Raw genomic sequence first — 20335 nt, 5'->3', positions numbered from 1 at the left:
ACTGCTTGTCACGGACACACAGATACACACCCACACATACACTGTTTACTACTGTACAAGCACCATTTCTTCTCTCAACTTTTGAATGCTAAACAACTGAATGTCTGCCACACTCATACATATGGATGGGTTACTGTATCTGAGCTGTAGTCAACTGTGAAGTGTTCTTCCCTGGTGTATTGCTGCTGTTCGTGAGTGACATGCAGATGTGTGTGTGTGTGTGTGTTTTCCTTCCAGACTAAAAGGAGACAGGCCCATCCAGTGTGGTGACTATGATGGACTTCTGGAGTTGGCCACTGTGTGCTCTATGTGCAATGACTCCTCACTGGACTACAATGAGGTCATTAACACAAAATTATGCACACACACACGCACACACACACACACACACACAGTTTACTCTCAATAGATGATTTCATGGATTCCTTTTTAAACCTTAATCTTGGACAGCTGGGGCGGCTGGGGCTCAGTTGGTAGATTTGGTCGTCTCTCAAGCGGAGGGTCGTGGGTTCGATCCGCAACTCGATCCTCCACACTCACATCGAGCCAGTTAACCTTAAGTTGCTCCTGCTGCTTCGTTGGTGGCATTTAAATGTGATTAGTTAACATTGAAGGTAATTTCACACAGCAGGCTCCACCATCAGGGTGTGAATGTGTAGGTGTGGCCTGCGGTGTCAAAGCGCTTTGAGCAGTCAGAAGACTAAAAAATAGATGTTCAAGCTCAAGTCCATTCAGGCCTCTTGTTTTTCTTTTTGTAACGTCTAACTGCCGATTTTGTTCTGCTGTCAAACGACTTCATGTCGTGGTTTTCTTAACGTGGTTGATTGTGTTTTTCTTACTCTTATCTTGGGGTTTATTTTGATATTAGATTTGTATTTATATATTTTAAAAAAAGATTGCAACAAACAACTCCAATCAATTTATCCACAGAAGCCCACAGACACAAACACCAGGAGCACGTTTTTAAAACGAGTCCAGCATTAGCAGCAAGTAGCTGTACATTCACTTTATTGTAAACGAAACCCATGAGAAGTTTCGGTTCTGATATGAACAAGAGAGGTGCATGGACAGTGGACCTTCTCTCTCTCTTCCTCTGAAGCTGATGTGATACTGCTGTCTTTGTTTTTTTTGTTTTTTTCACCCGCGCTCTCTCTCCCCCCCGCTGTGGGAAACTCTGCTGTTACATTTGACCCTCTTTCGCACTACGTGCACATGCGTCATATTTGCTGAAACGTCTTGAGTCAATTAAAACAAACCTAAACATGAAATTCCAGACAAAGGACAGGTTCTTCTGCACACACTCATTTCACACAAGGTTACTTTGCAAATGTCCTCGTGCCTTTACTGATTGTTCAGCTTAGAGAGCCTTCAAGACTGTGAGAAAAGATAGAACTGCAACGCACACAAACACCACAGAAATCCTTTTTTTTTTTTTTTTTCTTCTCTTCATTTGATCTTATTCTCAGCTTTGAATTGCTTTTTTTGTCACCTCCATGGTATCATGGTAACCACGCCGAGGAGAAGAGATGATGAGGCTACGTTTCCTCTCAGACTGTTTCTGCTCTCTTAAACGGCCTTTAGTCACCAATTTAGAACGTTTTCAAGCAAGGAGCGTGAGAGTGGGATCAAAATGAGCTAAATGGAAGTGAGACGGAGTGAGAAGAGCAGAGTGCAGCAGGAGGGAGCCAGGTGTTTTATTGATGTCATTTCTCGGTCACACAAACAAATGATGTGTGCTACGTCATTACCGCTTTACCTCACACACTCCAGATCTCAGCTGGTGAGGGCGAACACTAGAAACACTTTGCATGTGTGACTCAACGTTTGCAGAGGCTGAGGTGAATAAGCTGCGGTTTGGCTCAGGAGGCGTTTTCGAAGGGAGTCGTGTATGTTTAATAAAAGGGGTTAAAGTTGCTTCTCCTTCTGAATATTCTCAGAGAATTTAATGACTGTCACTCTTAGCATGCTTACTGTGTCACAGGTCTGCAGTCCCTCCGCATGTTTTAATGTTTCTGTCTCTCTCAAAGGCCAAAGGAGTTTACGAGAAGGTGGGTGAAGCCACAGAGACGGCTCTTACGACCCTGGTGGAGAAGATGAACGTTTTTAAGACCGATGTGTCCGGACTGAGCAAGGTGGAGCGTGCTGGAGCATGCAATGGGGTAAGACACCGTACACGTGGATGTGTGAGAAATGTCCGTGTTTCAAGGGGAGTCCACCAACTTTTCCAATATAACCGTGAACGTGTGAGGAAGGCACCTGTGGAAAAGTCATAAGAAACGAGAGTATTAAACATCTGAACCCAACCATCTGAACCCAACCATCTGTGACCCACTAAACCAAGAACAGTTTGTTGAATGACATTTTAGGTTCTGCTGCTGGAGTCTCACAGTGTCACATGATTCTGGTTTTAAAAAAGCCGGACAGATATTTATAGGTTGACCTGGTGATATTATCTGGTCGTTCACAGATTTGTATATATCATTATCAGCACATTCGTTTTTCCAAATGCATCAATGTGAAGATTATTTTATAGAACATAAAATCCAGAACATAACGCTGTACATTGTCCAGCAGAGAAGAAGCAGTCATGTAAGTCTGTTAAACTCCAGCAGTGTCTGCAGCAGATGTGGCAGAGCAACAGAATGGAGCAAACTCTGATCAGACAAGGTCAAATAATATTGTTTTTTATTTGTTGTAACTTAACCTCTCATGCTGATTTTTTTTAAAGTTTCAGATGATGAGGGAAAGGGGTTAGGATTGTTGTAGCAATCCCAGGATGAGTCTGCAGAGGGCACTAAACAGCTTGCTCTTCAAATCATACATATCTCCAATATGAAACCGAGAATTTCCAGAGGCATCTTAAAGCCTCTGTGTAAGCCGGTTACACAGACACTCATCTCCGAGCTCCGGGGAGCAGCCTTCCTGTGGCAGCCCTGCAGCGTCCTGCCACCCTTAAACACATTCAGAGAGCTGCTCAGTCATTCATCTCCTGTGTAATACCTCTGAGTATGACACTGTACTCAGCTTGCTTATGAGGATGACATCCGTAACAAGTGTGCCTCATTTAGTTTCCCTTAATACTGAACATTGAAGTCCTGTGTTTTAACCAGTGACTGGTGGTGAGTAAACAGTGAAAGGTTCACGGTCTCACTCCAGGACAAGGTTGTTGACAGACTCGTTGGGTATGTTTGACTTCTGGGTGTGAACCCTCACCCACCATAACATTTGACATTTATCTTCGATAAGCTCTAAATGACAACAAGCCTGCCTTGCCCATTTCTTCATTCACATCTACATCATGAAGATGTAAGTTCAACATGGGAGGCACCTGCTGGTTTCCTGAGGTCAGTTTTTTTTACCAGCTGTGGTTGACGGTTCAGCGCGGAGGGATCTGTCATGCACTGTGTTGAAGCCTGTCACTCGTGGTTCAGAGACTCCTCACACCTCTGTAGATAAAGGTCATCACTGTCCCCGTGGGTGTCACTTTCAGGAGGAACAAAGCTGGTCAGTGGCGAGCACTTACGATGAGATTATCCCTGAAGTGACAGAACTCAGAGAGGCCGTCGCCTGAATTTAATTCACACCTCGGCTTGAGTAACAAATACAAACGTTCTCTGCAAACTCTTTAACATCTTAGCAGTAGGACAATCATTTCCCAGAATGCCTTGCTGAGACAAACTCTCAGTTCTCTCCTTGTTTGATGGAGAGGACAAGTTCGTCACAATGACAGATTTCAGGACATCCGTCAGATGTTTGCAGTCCCCTGACGGCGTGTGTACATCATCACCATCTGGCTGGACTGAGAGCAAGATCAATGTTGAGCTCTGGAGACTTTTATGAGAACTGCGATCAACACAGACTCTGAACTAGAGAGACACCTACTGGTAGAAAGAGAGTTTACACCTTAATCCGCTTGTGACTGCGTCCTGGCTTCTGTGACTAAGATTTATACTTTGCAATTGACACTTGTTTTTCATGAAAATATATTTAATGAAGTTCACACTAAACCAGGATAATGCAAAATTAAATAAAAGGAATTTCTTAAAGGCCTAGATAGACACCAGCAGCATGTGCTGTTAAACGAAGCACATTCATATCCGAGGCTGCAGCCAGACATCCAGACAAGATCGATGAGTGCTTCAAAGTGTCATCCTTCAAATGTCAGTGACTAAGTCGAACCTTTCAGTCCACACCCGGCTGTCGGCCTGACAGCTGCACACAAATACATCTACTCAGCTCAACTTCTGACTCTTTGTCTCTTTTCTCGCCGCGTTTCATCCATCAGGTGATCAGGCAGTTGATGAAGAAGGAGTTCACCTTGGAGTTCTCTCGTGATCGCAAGTCCATGTCTGTCTTCTGCACTCCCGTCAAGCCCGGTTCCCAGAGCAAGATGTTCATCAAGGTATGAATGAATCATGACTCAAAGCGGCACAAAAAAAAAGGATTCTGTTTGTGCTCATTGTTGTGTTAACCCTTTCCCCTCAGGGTGCCCCAGAGAGTGTGATCGAGCGCTGTCAGTACCTGCGGGTCGGAACAGGGAAGGTGTCCCTCACACCTGCTCTGCGTGACCAGCTGTTGTCCAAGATCAGGGACTGGGGGACAGGCAGGGACACTCTGCGTTGTCTGGCTCTGGCGACACATGACAGCCCACCTCGCAAAGAGGACATGGACCTGGAGAACTCCAGCAAGTTTGTACAATATGAGGTAAAGCAGAGCAGCTACGCTTAAGAATCCATGGCTATCGAAAGGGCTCCGAAAAAGTCTTGATTGTTTTTTTGTTTTTTTTATTAAATGATGCACACCTCAAAAATATGAAATAGGTTGAATTGTATCTGTATGAGTATGAAGTCACAATATGAAAATGCATTGCAGCGTTGAGCAAAAGGCAAGGCGTGCAGAAAAAGTGCGACGCACACACACACACACACACACACACACACACGTCTCTGTGTTGTAAACAGTTTGATGTTCCAGCAGCAACACTAATGATAAAAGGCAAACTCCATGTCTGTGAAATAGAAGTGTTTGTGTTTTCAGATATAGTTCCGTGAACTCTAATCCTCCTCTCTCTCTCTCTCTCCCTCTCTCTCTCTCTCTTTGTGTTTTTTCTTTCAGCTGGGTCTCACCTTTGTCGGCTGCGTGGGCATGCTCGACCCACCCAGGAAGGAGGTGATCGGTTCAGTGAAGCTCTGCAACGAGGCGGGCATACGAGTAATCATGATCACAGGAGACAACAAGGGCACAGCTGTGGCCATCTGCAGACGGATTGGCATCTTCGGCGAAGAAGAGGACGTGACGGGAAAGGCTTATACGGGTCGTGAGTTTGATGATCTCCCGCTGGAGGCCCAGAGGGAGGCGGTGAAACGGGCCAGGTGCTTCGCCCGGGTGGAGCCAGCTCACAAGTCGAAGATCGTGGGATACCTGCAATCATTTGATGAGATCACAGCCATGGTGAGGAGGAGAGATAGCAACAAATGACGTGACAAGTTTGTTCTAACAGGAGAGATAGAAAACACTTAAACAGAGATGATTTGTAGACAGTAGAGGCATTTTGCATCCTGTTTTCATGCAGTATATGTTTGTCATTCCTTTAGCCAGCCGTTCTTTGGCCCTTGCGCTCAGTGAAAGACAAAGCTGAAGAAGTGTGTCGTGAGCTGTGACATGTTTCAGGTCTGTGTGAGCTGCTCTCTCAGACACTGCTATCAGGAGCTGTCATCACCATCCCGCTCGGCTGCTTCCTATCTGACACGCGTCTCAGAAGAGGCGTTGATCTGCAGGAAAGCCGGGAGGGAAGGAGACAACAATATGGCCATTTAGCTGTCAGACCGACTCTCATTCAGCAGTTAAAGCAGCTTTCGTCCCCGAAGTGATGAACTCGTATATCGCTGCTGTTCAGCTTGAACCTGATCCTCTCTGGATCTGAAACGACAATGAGGCCCAGCATAGTGACACAGCACTTTGTTTATCCATCATCAACAAACTGTTAGAACATTTTCTATTAAAATATTGATGTAATTTGGGCACTTGATATTTTAACAACAAATAACAAAGGTCGATAAATACCAAACTTTAAAGGAGCAGTGTGTCAGATATCTACTGAATTGAATCATAAAATAATTAGACTCTGGTCCTGAATGTTCTGGATTTGTTTGGACCAGAGAAGGTAGGCGGTTTGAAGGCCCCCCCTACACAGCCGTTTTGGACGCCCCTCGGTCTGTCAGATATGAGAGCAGTTATCAGGTCAACAGGTGTTGCAGTGATGGAAGCGGGCAGTAGAACTGCTTCAGATAGAAGTGATTGTACCCGAGCTAAAAAGCCTCTGCATGTTTCTAATAAGCTCCAGCAGCAGAAACCTGCTCAAACTAGGATCAATGTTGGAGAGAGGTTAGAGAGCAGAAAGGTTTACAGACCGAGGCAGAGCTGGCTAAACACTGAAGCTTCATTGTCCACCACATGGCAACCTGTGTGATCATCCACTCTGGATGGGAATTTGGATTGCAGTACCCATTTTAAACACTAGGAGTCAGAGTCACATACTGCCCCTTTAAATGTAGTTTTTAGAAACAAGAGTCTTCAGAGCTTGTTCAGTAGCCGTGTCTAAAAAGTTATCTTTTCTGGAGGGATAGATCTTAATGTTTCAGTCTTGTATATATAGCAAGCAATGTTTGTGTGTTTGTATATATTTTAAGCTTTCAATAAAGTTTTGATCCACTAATGACAGTCAGTTGTTTTTCTCCACAGACAGGAGACGGAGTGAACGACGCCCCCGCCCTGAAGAAAGCAGAGATCGGCATCGCCATGGGCTCCGGCACAGCGGTGGCAAAGTCTGCGTCTGAGATGGTGCTGTCTGACGATAACTTCTCCACCATTGTGGCTGCAGTGGAGGAGGGCAGAGCCATCTACAACAACATGAAGCAGTTCATCAGATACCTCATCTCCTCCAACGTGGGAGAAGTTGTCTGGTGAGGGTTTGGGAAACACAGAGATCCAGCCGCCTTATTTAACCCACTTTGACTCTGACGTTTGTGTTTCTTCTCTCTGTCCACCTGCAGCATCTTCCTGACGGCCATCTTGGGTCTTCCCGAGGCCTTGATCCCTGTCCAGCTGCTGTGGGTTAATCTGGTGACTGATGGCCTGCCAGCCACTGCTCTGGGCTTTAACCCCCCAGACCTGGACATCATGGACAAACCCCCCCGCAACCCTAAAGAGCCCCTCATCTCAGGCTGGCTGTTCTTCAGATATCTGGCCATTGGAGGTAGTACAGTCACATTAGACACCCGTTTTCAGTGACGTCACATCCACGTCCATATATCAGCCTTATAATAGAAATGCAAAATGAAAATGTTTTCAAACTTTCAAGGAAGAAACTTGCTCTTTCATGACCCTCACTCTGCTAACTGCGACTAGCTGAAAGAAACAAGGGAATCCTGTTTGTTTAAATATCTAATATAAACTCTGAAGCTCCGTGTCCACCTTGAGTTTTTTTTTAGAGCTACAAACACATGAACACAAACTCGCTTTCTCTCTTCTTTATGGAAGACTCAGAAAATAGAAAATGTTTGCACAACATTGATATTGTTAATAGCATGGAATCCCACTTTTCTTGTGGGACAATCTGATTAATAAACAGTCATCTCATTGTGATCTAATGACATTATGACTATTTACATTCCCCACAGTGAAGAGCAGATTTGAAAGAGAATTTGATTTATTGCTGTCATGGAGGACTTTCTCAACCTCTGCTGTGTGTCCTGTAGGTTATGTGGGGCTGGGAACAGTGAGCGCTGCAACATGGTGGTACCTGTTTGATGAAGAGGGACCACAAGTTTCTTTCTATCAGCTGGTGAGTGGGAAACCTTCCTCTATTTGTTACATCACAGTCCCTTCCTCAGATAAGCATGAGCTGAAATCCGCTTCTGGACCAATGGTGCTTGTGCATGAAAGTGAGGCGCGTGGTTTTTTAGGGAGCACAGAGGAGGGAGGGAGGGAGGGAAGACAGAGCTAAGAGAGAATGCTACTTTCAAAATCATGCTAGTTTTGGAAAATTACCGACCCTGCCTTTAACAATGAAAAATAATTAGGCTTTTATTTAGAATTTCAATATGTTGTTTTTCTTCTACCGTCTTAAGCTGAGTTTTAACTTGCTGTGTGGTTTTATTTTGAAATACAGTATGGAAGCTTCTGGTAGAGTAAAGTTTCAGACATGAAGTTACACCCAGAAACAGGAAGTGGTTAGGGATCCCAAACTGAGGTCAAACAGCTCAAAGGAACGTAACAAAGGTCAATGTGTGATGTCACAAGGTGGACATGACTTTGGACTGGTCAGCTGAGCTGTCTGAGAGTTTGTTAAAGTGAAATGAGACATTCAAAGATGCAGCAGTGTCCTTCTTTTACATCTCTGAGACTACAGGGAGACACTGAGGACCACTATCTACAGTGAGCCTGAGGGGACAAAATAGTACAAGATTAATAATGATAAATAGAAGAATGCATTAATTGACCCTCTGTCATCCTTCTTTGAGTTCTCAGCTGTTGGACTCGGTGATATTTCCCAGTGGTGTACAGGAATAGAAAGTGAAGTCAGACCCATGTGGTTTAATGGCAGTCAGGGTGGAAGCAAGGCCAGGGTTCTGCAGCTGTTCCCTCATCAGACCTGAGCTCCACCAAACCGGGTCACAGAGGCCCAGCTCACATCCTGTCCACACACACACACACACACACACACACACATTAACCCCATCATTCTGTCCATCTCTCTGCAGAGACACTTCATGCAGTGCACAGAGGAAAACCCCATGTTCCAGGGCATAGACTGTGAGGTGTTTGAATCCCGCTACCCGACGACCATGGCGCTGTCTGTCCTGGTTACCATTGAAATGTTAAACGCACTCAACAGGTCAGTTATCTCATCTCTGAGGTCGCTCTGTAAATGTCACGGCTGTCTGGTTTTTTATTTTAAAAGAAATCTGTGTCATCAAACGGGACATTTCTTCCTCACAAGGCTCTGTGAGCGATAACATGACGGAAAATCTTCCATCACAAACATCTTACTCCTTTTTTTAAGTGAGGATTCTGCTTTTGGTGAATGTGGAAAAGAAATCAAGCACAGACGCGCATGTGAAGGAATGGAAGAATGCTTATTTAGGAGGCAGAACGAGGGGGAAACTCCTCGTGTTTTTGCCAGGTTTTCTCATGGAGAGAGTCTGCCAGAGGCTCCCTGTAGAAACAAACACCGCTGTGTCATTCCGGAAAGAATCTTGGGATGGTAAATGTGATGATAAAGAAAACGGTTGCTTGGATCCATCACAGTCAGGAGAAACACGTTTACATCATCCATCAGAGAAAGAAAGCATTTAGTGTTTGTCAAAGAATATTCTAATTAAATATAAGCTTATATTAGGACTCTTCAGTTACTGAATCGGAAGGGACACTTTGAATCAGAAGGCCATCCGGACGTTTATATTTAAATCAGACCTGTAAATCTTTGACTCTGTTCGCATGCACATTTCTAATCTTTACACAGAAGTAAGGTTTGTCTCAATGAACATGCAATCAAGTCGTCCATAATCGATGACTTACACAACCTGCTGATGAAATGGAGATCTCATTGTAAAGGCAAAGCTGCAACCTCGCCCCTTTAAATGTCAAACTGTAGAAAGCTTGAAATCAACACCTGCACGTTTTGTACTTTTCCGCATTTGTCTACATTTTTTGAAATTCCTTTTTTCTTTATGCTAAATGATCAACGGGTAAGTATTTCTATTGACCAGGATTATTTTTTTAGTTTAAGTAAAGTTGCAATTGATGAATTTTAAACTCACGCTGGTCTTTGTTTTTTTACTCGGCAACATGATGGAATAACTTCTTTGTAAATCCACGGTGTCTCGTTAAACCCGGTGTGGTCAACATGTTGTAATCTCTGAATTCTTTGTCAGTTTGTCAGAGAACCAGTCTCTAATCAGGATGCCTCCATGGGTCAACATTTGGCTGCTGGGAGCCATGATCCTCTCTCTCTCCCTCCACTTCGTCATCCTCTACGTAGAGCCTCTGCCGGTGAGTTCTCCTCTTTCAGACCATTGGAGATAAATTCATACACATCGAGGTCCATGTGTAGCTGGACCTAAATAAATCCTGGCTGTGATGACTTGAGTGTTACAAAAAGAAAAAAAAAACTTGGAAGGAGAAGGATGTTCACCCTGATATCTCTGCACATTGCTACTTCAGGAGAGGAATGCAAACAGACACATACACAGTTACTCACTTAGTTTCCGGGGTTACTTCGTATAAGGGCCGAATATATCTGCTAAATTCTCGGGGTCACTCTGGGGTTGCACACGCGGCTTGCAGAGGGAGCAGCAAAGACTAGGCAGACTAGAGCAGCTTAAATAAGGTAGCATGAGTGCTATTAGCCAATAGGACGCTTGGAGGCAAATCCCCCGTTATCAAAAACACTGACAAAGTATCAGTGTGAAGTGACTGTACGCTCAGTCTTTTACTGTAGTTCTGTTACGACCTGGTTTCTGACTTCCGGACTCCTCGTGTCCTTCAGTTGATCTTCCAGGTGACCCCTCTGCGCTGGTCCCAGTGGATCGTGGTCCTCAAGATTTCCATCCCAGTCATCCTTCTGGATGAGGCACTGAAATACATTTCCAGGAACCATCTAGAAGGTACGCTCCGCCACTTCTCTCTGCCCGTCCTGCAGTGAAAAGTGATTTGAGTTTGATGTATTCAACCTTTTTAAGTAAGTGACTGTTGCAAATTGGATTTTCCTGACGCGTTGTATCTGTTCTTTTTCTCTGCTGCTTTCCTTACTCAGCCTAAACTCTTTTAATCTCACCTTCTGTGAAAAGGTACTTCTTCTTAACCCTTTCATGCCTCTTTATCTTTCTAGTAAAACTCTCACCTACAGACTGGAGGAAGTCGTTGCTACGTGTTAACTATTTTTTTTTTTTCTTTTTCTCCGGCAGGTGATGACGGCAAGAAATACCGCAGGAGATGGCAGCTGAACTAAGACCTCTCCCTTAACACACTCACACACTTAGACACACACATGCCTTCCCTCCTCCCTTTACGAGCTCGGAACCTTTTCTCCCCTGTCCTCGCTCCCCGCTCCTGCATGACCGACAAACCAACCACCACTAGAAACGAGCAGGGCTAGCATGTGAGTGAGCGTGCGAGAAAGAAAGAGAGCATGTGTGTCACTGCGAGCATGGCTTTGTACAAGTGTGTGAGTGAATGAGAGTTGTGTGTGTTTGTATGTGTGAAGAGGCAGACGCAGGCCTGTCTTTATAGTTTCCAGAGCAAGAAACAACTGCAGACAAGAAAAGAAGTTAAAACCACCCAGGCTCTGCTTTTTAAAGATTTCTGCTCATTGGGGTTTCAACTGTACAAACATAGTGGTGCAGAGAATAGACTTTTCAGGGAGGGAAGGAGAGGGATGACAGGGGACTAAAGGTTGTTAATACCTGGGATGGGAAGGGAGGGTATTTGAAATAATCACAGAAACTGAAAGAGAGATGGAGAGGCATGTCGTAGAGAGTGCACTCGCTGGTGAAAGAAGAGCATCAGCAGGAATGTGGAGGTTGAAAACAGCCAGCTCTGGAGGCGGGATGAACTGCGTAGAGAGCCATCGTACCTGCAGAAACATTATGCGGAGGCACCACCCACGGTGATGCCACCGAATTCTTGCCAGATCTGCAGGAGCGCAGCATCATCAGCTCAACACCTCCGTATCACCGGCACAGTTTGTCACAGTGCTGCTCCTCCTCCTGCTCCGTTGTATTGGTGCAGAATCACTCTGTTCTCTCGCTCTCTCTCTTTCTCTCTCTCTGTCTCAGAGGCAGCTGTGGGTGGGTGGGTGGTTGGGTGGGTGGTTGGGTGGGTGGGTGGGTGGGGGGGGGGGTTGGCGTTGTGATGTTGTCGGGCTCCTTTGTCCGGGTGTGGAGATGTCGCTCTGTCTAGAAGGTGTGTGAATAGCTTCACGCTGCTTGGCCCTTTCCTTCTGCTCTTAATTTTAAGAACTGAGATCAGCTCACAGACAGAAATAACAAAAAACAAAAAAACATATAATATATAAATAAATAAAAACCAAACCAGCATATCAGTAGTGTAGTTGTCAGCCAGTGCAGCCAGCTGGTCCTGTTAAGCCTCACTGTAATGTCCGTCTGCTGTGCTGCTATCTGAGTTTTAGCCGTCAACAATCTGTTTTAAAGGGAGATCTGGACAAGAGTGTGAAGCTCCGGGACACTTTGTGCACACAAACGCTCTTTGAGCTTCATGTTTTTGATCCCCCTTTGTGGTGCTTTGCACAAGCTTCTATCCTCTTGAACTTTTTCCTACATTTGGGCGTGTCACAGCTCGAAGCTTTGAAAAGACTTCTTGTGTTTGTGAGCAATTAAACAACCAAGAATAAAAGCAAATGTAAAAAAATGGGTTAAACGAAAACACATTTTCTTCATGAGATGAGATGCAACCAGTCATCTTCAGGTGAACTTGTGCATCTGACACACATCTGCTTCATGGTCTTAACTTGTTGTGACACAATTGTGGAAAAACTCCAAGAGGGGAGAAATCTTAGGCAGGTGGCTGTACTTATTCCTTACCCTGCACCAGCTCTAATGTGTGTTTGTGCGTGTATGTGTGTGTGTGTGCATTTAGCCTTACTTGAATTAATTTGACTCGGTTAGCTTTTACAGTCTTTGAATCGCACAAATAATGTAGTTAAATTAAGTTAAGGAATGTCAACTAAACGGCTTGATCGTCTCACTTGCTGATGTATCATTTAAATCTTAAGCACATGTATCATCCATGCCTTATTATGCCCACTGCACCTCCACATTAAACATGTGGTCCAAATGAATGTGTTTCTGCGAGCCTTTAATGACCCCGCCCTCCCGTACGTGCCCCGACGGAGATGTTCACCCTGATCAATGAGAGCAGTGTGAGGCGCGAGTGTGTGTGTGTGTGTGTGTGTGTGTGTGTGTGAGAGAGTAAACCCTGTTCCTGTTGTCGCTTTATGTGCTGCTCCCCTCCTGCTCTCTCAGTGCTTTAGCGACTCCCCCTGGGTATCGTTTTATAAAGACTTAAATGGAAATGTATTTGACTGAACGAGCCCACACGGTATGGATTGCGTTTTTAAGTCTTAATTATGGGTTTTGTGTGTCGGGCCCTGGTGCTCTGTGGACTGGGTCCGAGGTCTCTCTTTGCTTCCCTATACGTGAGTGGAGTGGAGTGCGCATTCAGCAAACAGCTTAGTAAGAAACAGAAAGTAGGATCTGCACGCTCAATCGGTCACTTTGGAGCTTTTTAAAAGAGCTGAAGAAAAGCAACAGTAAAATGATCTTTCATCCATCTGTTGACTGATGAGGATCTGTAAATTACATTCACTCTGAGTTCTCGACAAACTGTGCAGATCTTTCTTCTTTTCTCTTCCTTTTCCTGCTTCCAGACTTGGTTTATAAAACCTGTTCCAGCAGTGTGACGTCTCTTTAAATCCGTCCTCGAGCACTTCCGATTCAGTTCACGCTCTGTGACAGCTTACAGGACGGCATTAGGTCGTCTCTTCTGTTTTAGTTGCGTCGTGTCATTTTTCTTAATATTCAGCCAAACTTAAGATGACGTGACATCGTCGTATTTCCAACCCCTCACTCTCTCTGGAGCCATTTTTGGAGATCAAAGCAAGAAGTAAACTTACATAGAAGAAAATACAAGTTATAAAGCGCAGCCTCGTCACCGTGGAAACCCCTCAGAGGAGAATGGAAATAAATCTGGTGATCCGTTTTCTTGTTCTTGTCCCAATAGTTTCTTCTTCAGATTTCATGACAAAGTAGCAGGTGAAGAAAATGAGTTTGTGCTGGTGGTTTTTCTAATTCTGTGTTCTTTGGTCGTGTAGATAACTTGCTTATACTCAATAATAAAAAGACTGTAGCTTGCTTGTGTAAAGAGAGTGCTCTTAGGAACATACATGCACTTCATCTCTGTGTGGCTAAAATCAAAACTGATGTAAAAAAAAAAACAATTCTTCCTTTCAACACAGATTCACCTGCAGTTCTCGTTTTTAAGAATACTTTTTTTTGTTCCTGCCTCACCTAACCAACCCACAAACACACGTTTCAGATTAAACAACAACAGACAGATGACGCTGTCAAACGTCGACCACATATTGTTTTCTCTGAAATTAAATGGTCAAATCTGTTTACACAGATTTACATGTAGTTCTGGTTTCCCTTCTCCAGCCTGTGGTTGGAGTTGAGATTACACAACCAAGCGTTCAGCGATATTGGCCCAAACTCACTTTGTTCACCTGCACAAAAAGGAGGAAACATTTCTAAGAAATCATTGCTCTGTATTTCCGACATGTTGTGTCTCTTTTTGGCTGTCCTACTCAATAAAGGCAAGGGAAAGAAGACACAAATCCAGAACGATTATACCATCAAATCTTCCACCACTTATTGTTGAATCTGAAAATAAATAATTCAAATGTTCTAAGAATTTGAAAATGGAATCACCAGACTTGTTTTTTTTTTCTTTTTTCTCGTGTCATGTCAGCTTTTAATTTGACAAAGTCTGAAGCTTGAAGGGTGGAATATTCCTGAACATTTCAAATAAGAAGTCGGAGAAATACAATTTAAAAAGACCTTAGATTTGATCGCACTCTCGTCCTCACGTTTTAGTTTTTCTTGTCCATGAAGTGAAAGGTAACCCCCCCCCCCCAAACATCCCCGTCCACCGCTCTGTAACATGCTGGCGCTCCGGCCACCGGGCACCGTAGGTTTGTTTGTGCGTGCGTGCGTGTGTGTGTGTGTATAGCCTTGTTATTTACTACTGAATCCTCAACGCTGTACAGAAGACGAGCGTGTGATCGCATGGAACCTTGTTACTGTAATAATAACTTCTACAGTATATAATATATTAAATTTTTTGATAACTTCCATCAGTGAAACCTGTTCACCAACCACACAGACCGACTCACCAGTCACCAATTTCGGTTTTTCCTCGAGCACACGGTATCTAAGGATCTCATTTCTTTCTTCGTTTTGTAGAGTAGAGAGGTTGTTTCTTCTTCATTGTTTGGTTTTTACAGTTCCTGGGGTTTTGTGTCTTTTACTGTATAGGTAGAAGAAAATGTCATAATCATGTTTAAGATAGAGTCATGCTTACGCTAATAAATGACGATGATGATGATGATGATGATGATGATGATGATGATGATGATGATGATGGTCATTGCAGTGATGGTTATCCGGTGTGAGAATGTTGGAAGAGTTTGTGAATGAACTGTGTCTGGTTTACACTGAGCGATAAGCAGTGATGAATCCTGGGATATGAAGTTTTCTGACTGTACTCTGAAGGGCTCGGCGTGGATGCAGGCTCTAGAGACCTTTGACAATCCTCTTCAGTCCGGCATGGTAATCAAAGTCCTCTTCCATCTGCTCAAATCAAAACAACCTCTATTATTAATTGTGCTAAAAGAGCTCAGGCTCGTTTCAGTGACGTCCGGCTCTCTTTGTCTCTTTAAGTCTCTAGAGCCCGAGATCCACCCCTGAGTAATTAAAGGATTCTCTGCATTGCCTTGTTAATATTACTTGTGGACACATAATTTTATAAATGACAAAGATGTGGAAAATAAAGATAATTTATCTTGTTATTTATTCAGAGCTTGTCTTCTTTTCATGGCCTTTTGAAACATTTGAGCACTTTTCTCTGGAACAGGAAAAAGTCCAAATCAAATCCACGGATGAAGAGATTTATTTTTGAGATGACTTTCAATTCTGTGAAGCCGCGAAAGACCGCATGATACCAGTCCTTTCAGAAAAGCCACAGTTCAGTATGCAGTGCAGACTTTTCAGTAGACTGAGCCCTCGTGGTCATTCAGTGGGCATTTTTTGGCTCCACCTCAGAAGACACAAGAACATCTCAGCATGGATGAAAACTTTTTCCTTTTTTTTTCAGTTTGGTTTGGATGCACCTTTTCAGGAAAGGAGTTGTATTTTAACACCCACAATGCTGTGCAAAATGAAATGTTAAAACGTTACTTCAACTTCGCCTCCAACTCAGAACAAACAAGGATGGAAAAAAACAAAAACAAAGATGGATGTGGCATGTTCTGGTAATGCGCCTTTCAAATGTGAAGTTTGATGTTATTTACTGAGCCATCGTGCAGATCACATCTGAGATGGAGTGTCAATAACAGGAGGCGGGCTAGTGAAGCCACTTCCACGCTGAATGAATGAGACGAAGGAGGAACAAATATCAGCACACTGAACAGTTGGTCCTGACGGGACTCGGCACGGAGAGAAGGGATGGTCTGCTGTCAGGTTGTGGAGACTCTTTACAATCCAGAAGCACCCAGAGGAAGTCCGACACATCAAGTCCTGAGGCCAGTTTCTGAAAGAAGGTTCAACAAACCCTCAGTGGGGATCAGTACCCTCAGATGGGATGGGAAACTGAGTTTTTGGTTCCAGAACAGCTGATTTGAGTTAAATCAAGTCTGAGTAAGTTCACCGGGCGTTAAGTGCGTGCATGAGTATAAAAAGACGAAATAAATGGATCCCCGATACTTCGATTCACCATGGCAAAAGGTGACAAAAAAGAGATCCTCATACTTTAACCCTCTGTAAGTATAACCTATCTTCATGCAGACATACGGCGAATATGAAGAACAGGTTTTTACGCTCCTGCAGCGTAAAGGAGAGAAAGAGGTGTTGGAGAAAACAGCTGCTCAGCTGTATCCTCTTAATCAGTGTTTTCAATATGCAACATTTCAATGTCAAATAGGCCTGCAGATAGTTTGCTGAAAGTGTTGTGTATTGACAGCCTAAGTTTGTCCCTTCTAAGATACCGTCACGCCCCCTTCTGTTGTCATGGTATTCAGTCCTGTGTGAGAAGTTAATACACGTTAAGAGCAACTTCCCTGGTCTCGTGTTCCTTCTTTATTAGTTGTAATACAAAAGTACAACGGGTATACAACAGAAAGGAATGAAACTGACTTTTGCCCGCTAATATTGTTACAATGCACTTCACTGTTTATTGAATATTATGATTGCACATCTTTTTATTTTTGCATAAATCAATCTACAACTTTGTTTTGTGATAATAACAAAACTGTTTGACAAAACTGAGAATCACGGACTTAAGAATTTAACAGGAGTCTGTGTGTCTGTGAATTCAATTCAAAGAACTTTATTAGCATGGAAAACATAGGCTACATTGCCAAAGCTTTAATCAACAAAGAACACAAAATAATAGAATAAAAGAATAAACAAAGATCAAATATTGAATAGAGTTATATATGTTTAAAATGTGTTTTGTTAATACAAGACAGAAAAAAATAAAGGGATAATTATAATTATTATTTTTTTTACATGTGTGTAGGCCTACAGTTATTTATATTGAGTTAGTGCTGGGATGTTTTAACACGGTCTGGAGCTGTTGGGCGCTAACATTACGTGCTGCAGTGATGGCACATTGTTGGACCTCACCCAGTAGGTACACCTGTTTGTGCCCATTGTCAACATGAATTGTTTCTGTGTTCGTGATGAGTGGGAAAATATGTGTCTCCGATATCCTGATACAGCAGACAGGTGGTTATGGTGCAGTTCTGTTTCCTCCTCCTGCAGGGTGCAGTCAGGTCTGTGATCTCAATGGCGAGGCCTTGTAAAATGTATTTTTATTAAGATGCAAACTCGCAAAAGGAAAGCAACTTTAAAGCAGCTCAAAATAAAACACAAGAACAATCTCGGGTCCAATCTATGCTCATGGTGGTGTTTTAATGATATTTAACATATGAAACATTACCTCTATCCCCAGCCTGCTGTATTCACACACATAACTAAATGCCCTCTCACCTTTATCCTGTTTAGTTTGTTAAATATTCCTCATTAAATAAACATCTCCCAACGTAAATTCTCTGACCTGCCCCTTCATCTCGAGACTCCTCAACTAAAAAAATAAAATAGTTCATTTACACACTGGAGTAGGCTACAGCATAGCCTACCTAATTTGTTGACGGACAAACAGTGAATCTTCGCCAACACTTATTGGTACGGATCGAATAAAAGAATGAGGAAATGAAAGAATGTTTCTGGCTCTGAAAGACGGAAGAGACTCGGGGTTCAGTGAACGAAACCTGCTCCTGACCAGGTGAGGTTCACAGACTCTGTTACCATGGTAACTAACTCGGCGCTTCTCCCTCTGGAACAGGACTGAGTTACCCCTCTTTTTCGGGTTTGAGTGACCTCCCTTGCGGAAACGGAAAACCCAGAGTTTTTCTCATTTCAGGGTTAAGTGACTCAGTGTTTGCACAAAACTCTCTGAAACGGGCCCCTGGATCCTTCAAAATAAAACCAAATTGTAAGGTTTGATGCTTAAAAAGCTGGAGTAATTTAACAGGAGAAAGATCAGAGGCTCAAAGGACTATGTGTTCTCAGCTTTACTGTAATTTCATAAACTGTCAGAAACACGGACAGTAAAGACTTTATTTCTACAGCATTTTAAAAAACAAGGTCTGCATCAAACGGCTTTACAGAAACAAAGAACATACAAAAATAAAACACCAGTTGAAAGATCATCACATGGCAAGAACATTAAATGTCAGTACAGGAACATCACTTGCACATGGATGTGAGAAAGCTTGCAGGACAAATACATGCGTGCGCGCCCTTCAGCTTGTTCCTAACAAACAGACATCAGATCAGACAATAGATGTTTTTATCATGCACTTTCAAACAACTATCACAGATCCTGCAGGGATCCTGGATAATTGAAGTGAAAGAGTTCTCGTAAGTTCAGGATAAACTGAAGTCTACAGAATGAACACATCTTTAAAATGTCTTCATTAACACTTCCTAATTGAGGGAAGGATCTTTGTCGTGGTCTTCAGGGGTCGGATTCAGGTTCCTGTGAGAATTTAGTCGCATGTCGTAACTCAATGCAGAGTCATGACGCTATCTTAGAACTCCCTCTTAAAATTCCGACTTGATCCTTGTAAAGATGAAAGCTATTCCCAGAGCGTCTCAGCCTGTTAGAGAGCTCCTGAGGTGAGAGACCGTGAGGAGGATGAAGAGTTTTCTCAAGCTGAGGAGGAAACAGAGAAAACATTCTTTAAACACCACATGAAGAAGATTATTGAGCCACAGCTGGGCTGAAACACTTGATGTTAAATACATAATCATTTAAAAAAAAGCTTGCTCGAGACAAGCTCGTGTCTGTAAGTGCTAAGGATGGTACCTCACACAAAACCACTTCAACTGAAGCCCGAGCAGCCATGACAATACTTTTAAATACAAGGAGCCATCTGAAAACACTCTTGAACACTCTGTGTTCAGTTTGTGCTGAGCGTCTTCTGACAGACGAGAGACGCTGTGATCATGTCACACCTGTTCTGGCTTCTCTTCGCTGGCTTCCAGTTAGTGTTAGGATCCAGTTTAAGATTGTATGAGTTGTTTTTAAATTCCTTAATGTCTCCGAGCTGTTGATCTTCCATGCTCCAGTCCAAGCATCAAGCATCGGAGTCATCTAACCAGATGCTCTGGGATGTTCCAAGGTGCAGGCAGACAACCTGAGGTGACGGAGCTTTTGCTGTGACTCCTCCCAATCCGTGTCTATATATAAGAGCTGCTCAAACCATTAAATCTCTGCTTAAAACCAGCTCTGGCTTTTAATACAAGCTGAACTTGACATTTTGAAATGTGTATTAATTTATTGTATTTTTTTACTCTCTATGTTATTTCATTTATTGTCTTTACAGTGAGTGTTTTGCTTGTACAGCTCTTCTTTGGTTAACCAAGGTTACTACTGAATAGGCATTCACATAGGACTGTATAGATGTGTGTCCTCCACAGAGAACAGACTCGACAGAACGTACAAGACAATCAAAAGTATGCATGTGTTCAGCACACACTGCAGCCCCCTCAACTCTACAAACCTGTGCTCTGGACCCAACGTCAGGAGCTGCCACTGATGAGCAAACTTCACTTTCTGACACCTTTCTGACCATCTCAATGGACTTCACAACTTCACAAATCAATGAAGCTCCACCACGTGTGCATTGGCCCTTTTTAACCAGCAGGGGGAGATGCTGCACCACGTTGCCTGTACAGCTTTGAGGTCATCTCAGGATGTTTTACCTTTCATCTGAAGAACAGCGTTTTGTTTTTGTAGGAGTCTCTGTTGTTTTTGTCTTCTGGACTGATGCCGACACAAACAGATCCTCTGCTACTCCATAAACACAGACAGCGATCACTCACGACCTGACAAAACAAAACCCAACACATCTTCTGTACACCTGCGTGACAACCCGTTTACACACAGACGGGGCTTATTTAGTCCTGCATCC

The 20335-nt window shown here is 43.4% G+C and overlaps 1 protein-coding gene across 2 annotated transcripts in view; it reads left to right on the top strand.

The window, feature by feature from the left end:
- atp2a3 (ATPase sarcoplasmic/endoplasmic reticulum Ca2+ transporting 3) overlaps positions 1-15646 on the top strand; it is a 53809-nt gene extending 38163 nt beyond the window's left edge. For both annotated transcript variants that reach the window (XM_079356143.1, XM_079356144.1), the window contains exons 10-22: positions 238-340; positions 2028-2159; positions 4286-4402; positions 4486-4704; positions 5116-5451; positions 6742-6962; positions 7053-7255; positions 7758-7843; positions 8763-8896; positions 9936-10053; positions 10550-10667; positions 10968-13267; positions 13313-15646. In XM_079356143.1, the coding sequence (XP_079212269.1) occupies positions 238-340; positions 2028-2159; positions 4286-4402; positions 4486-4704; positions 5116-5451; positions 6742-6962; positions 7053-7255; positions 7758-7843; positions 8763-8896; positions 9936-10053; positions 10550-10667; positions 10968-11011 (1831 nt within the window). In that variant the 3' untranslated portion in view covers positions 11012-13267; positions 13313-15646. The remainder of the gene's footprint in view (positions 1-237; positions 341-2027; positions 2160-4285; positions 4403-4485; positions 4705-5115; positions 5452-6741; positions 6963-7052; positions 7256-7757; positions 7844-8762; positions 8897-9935; positions 10054-10549; positions 10668-10967; positions 13268-13312) is intronic.
- The last annotated feature ends 4689 nt before the right edge of the window (positions 15647-20335 follow it).

This window comes from Symphodus melops (assembly GCF_947650265.1).
Source record: "Symphodus melops genome assembly, chromosome: 11".
NCBI classification, from domain to species: Eukaryota; Metazoa; Chordata; class Actinopteri; order Labriformes; family Labridae; genus Symphodus; species Symphodus melops.
This window is presented reverse-complemented; position numbering and strand designations above follow the sequence as displayed.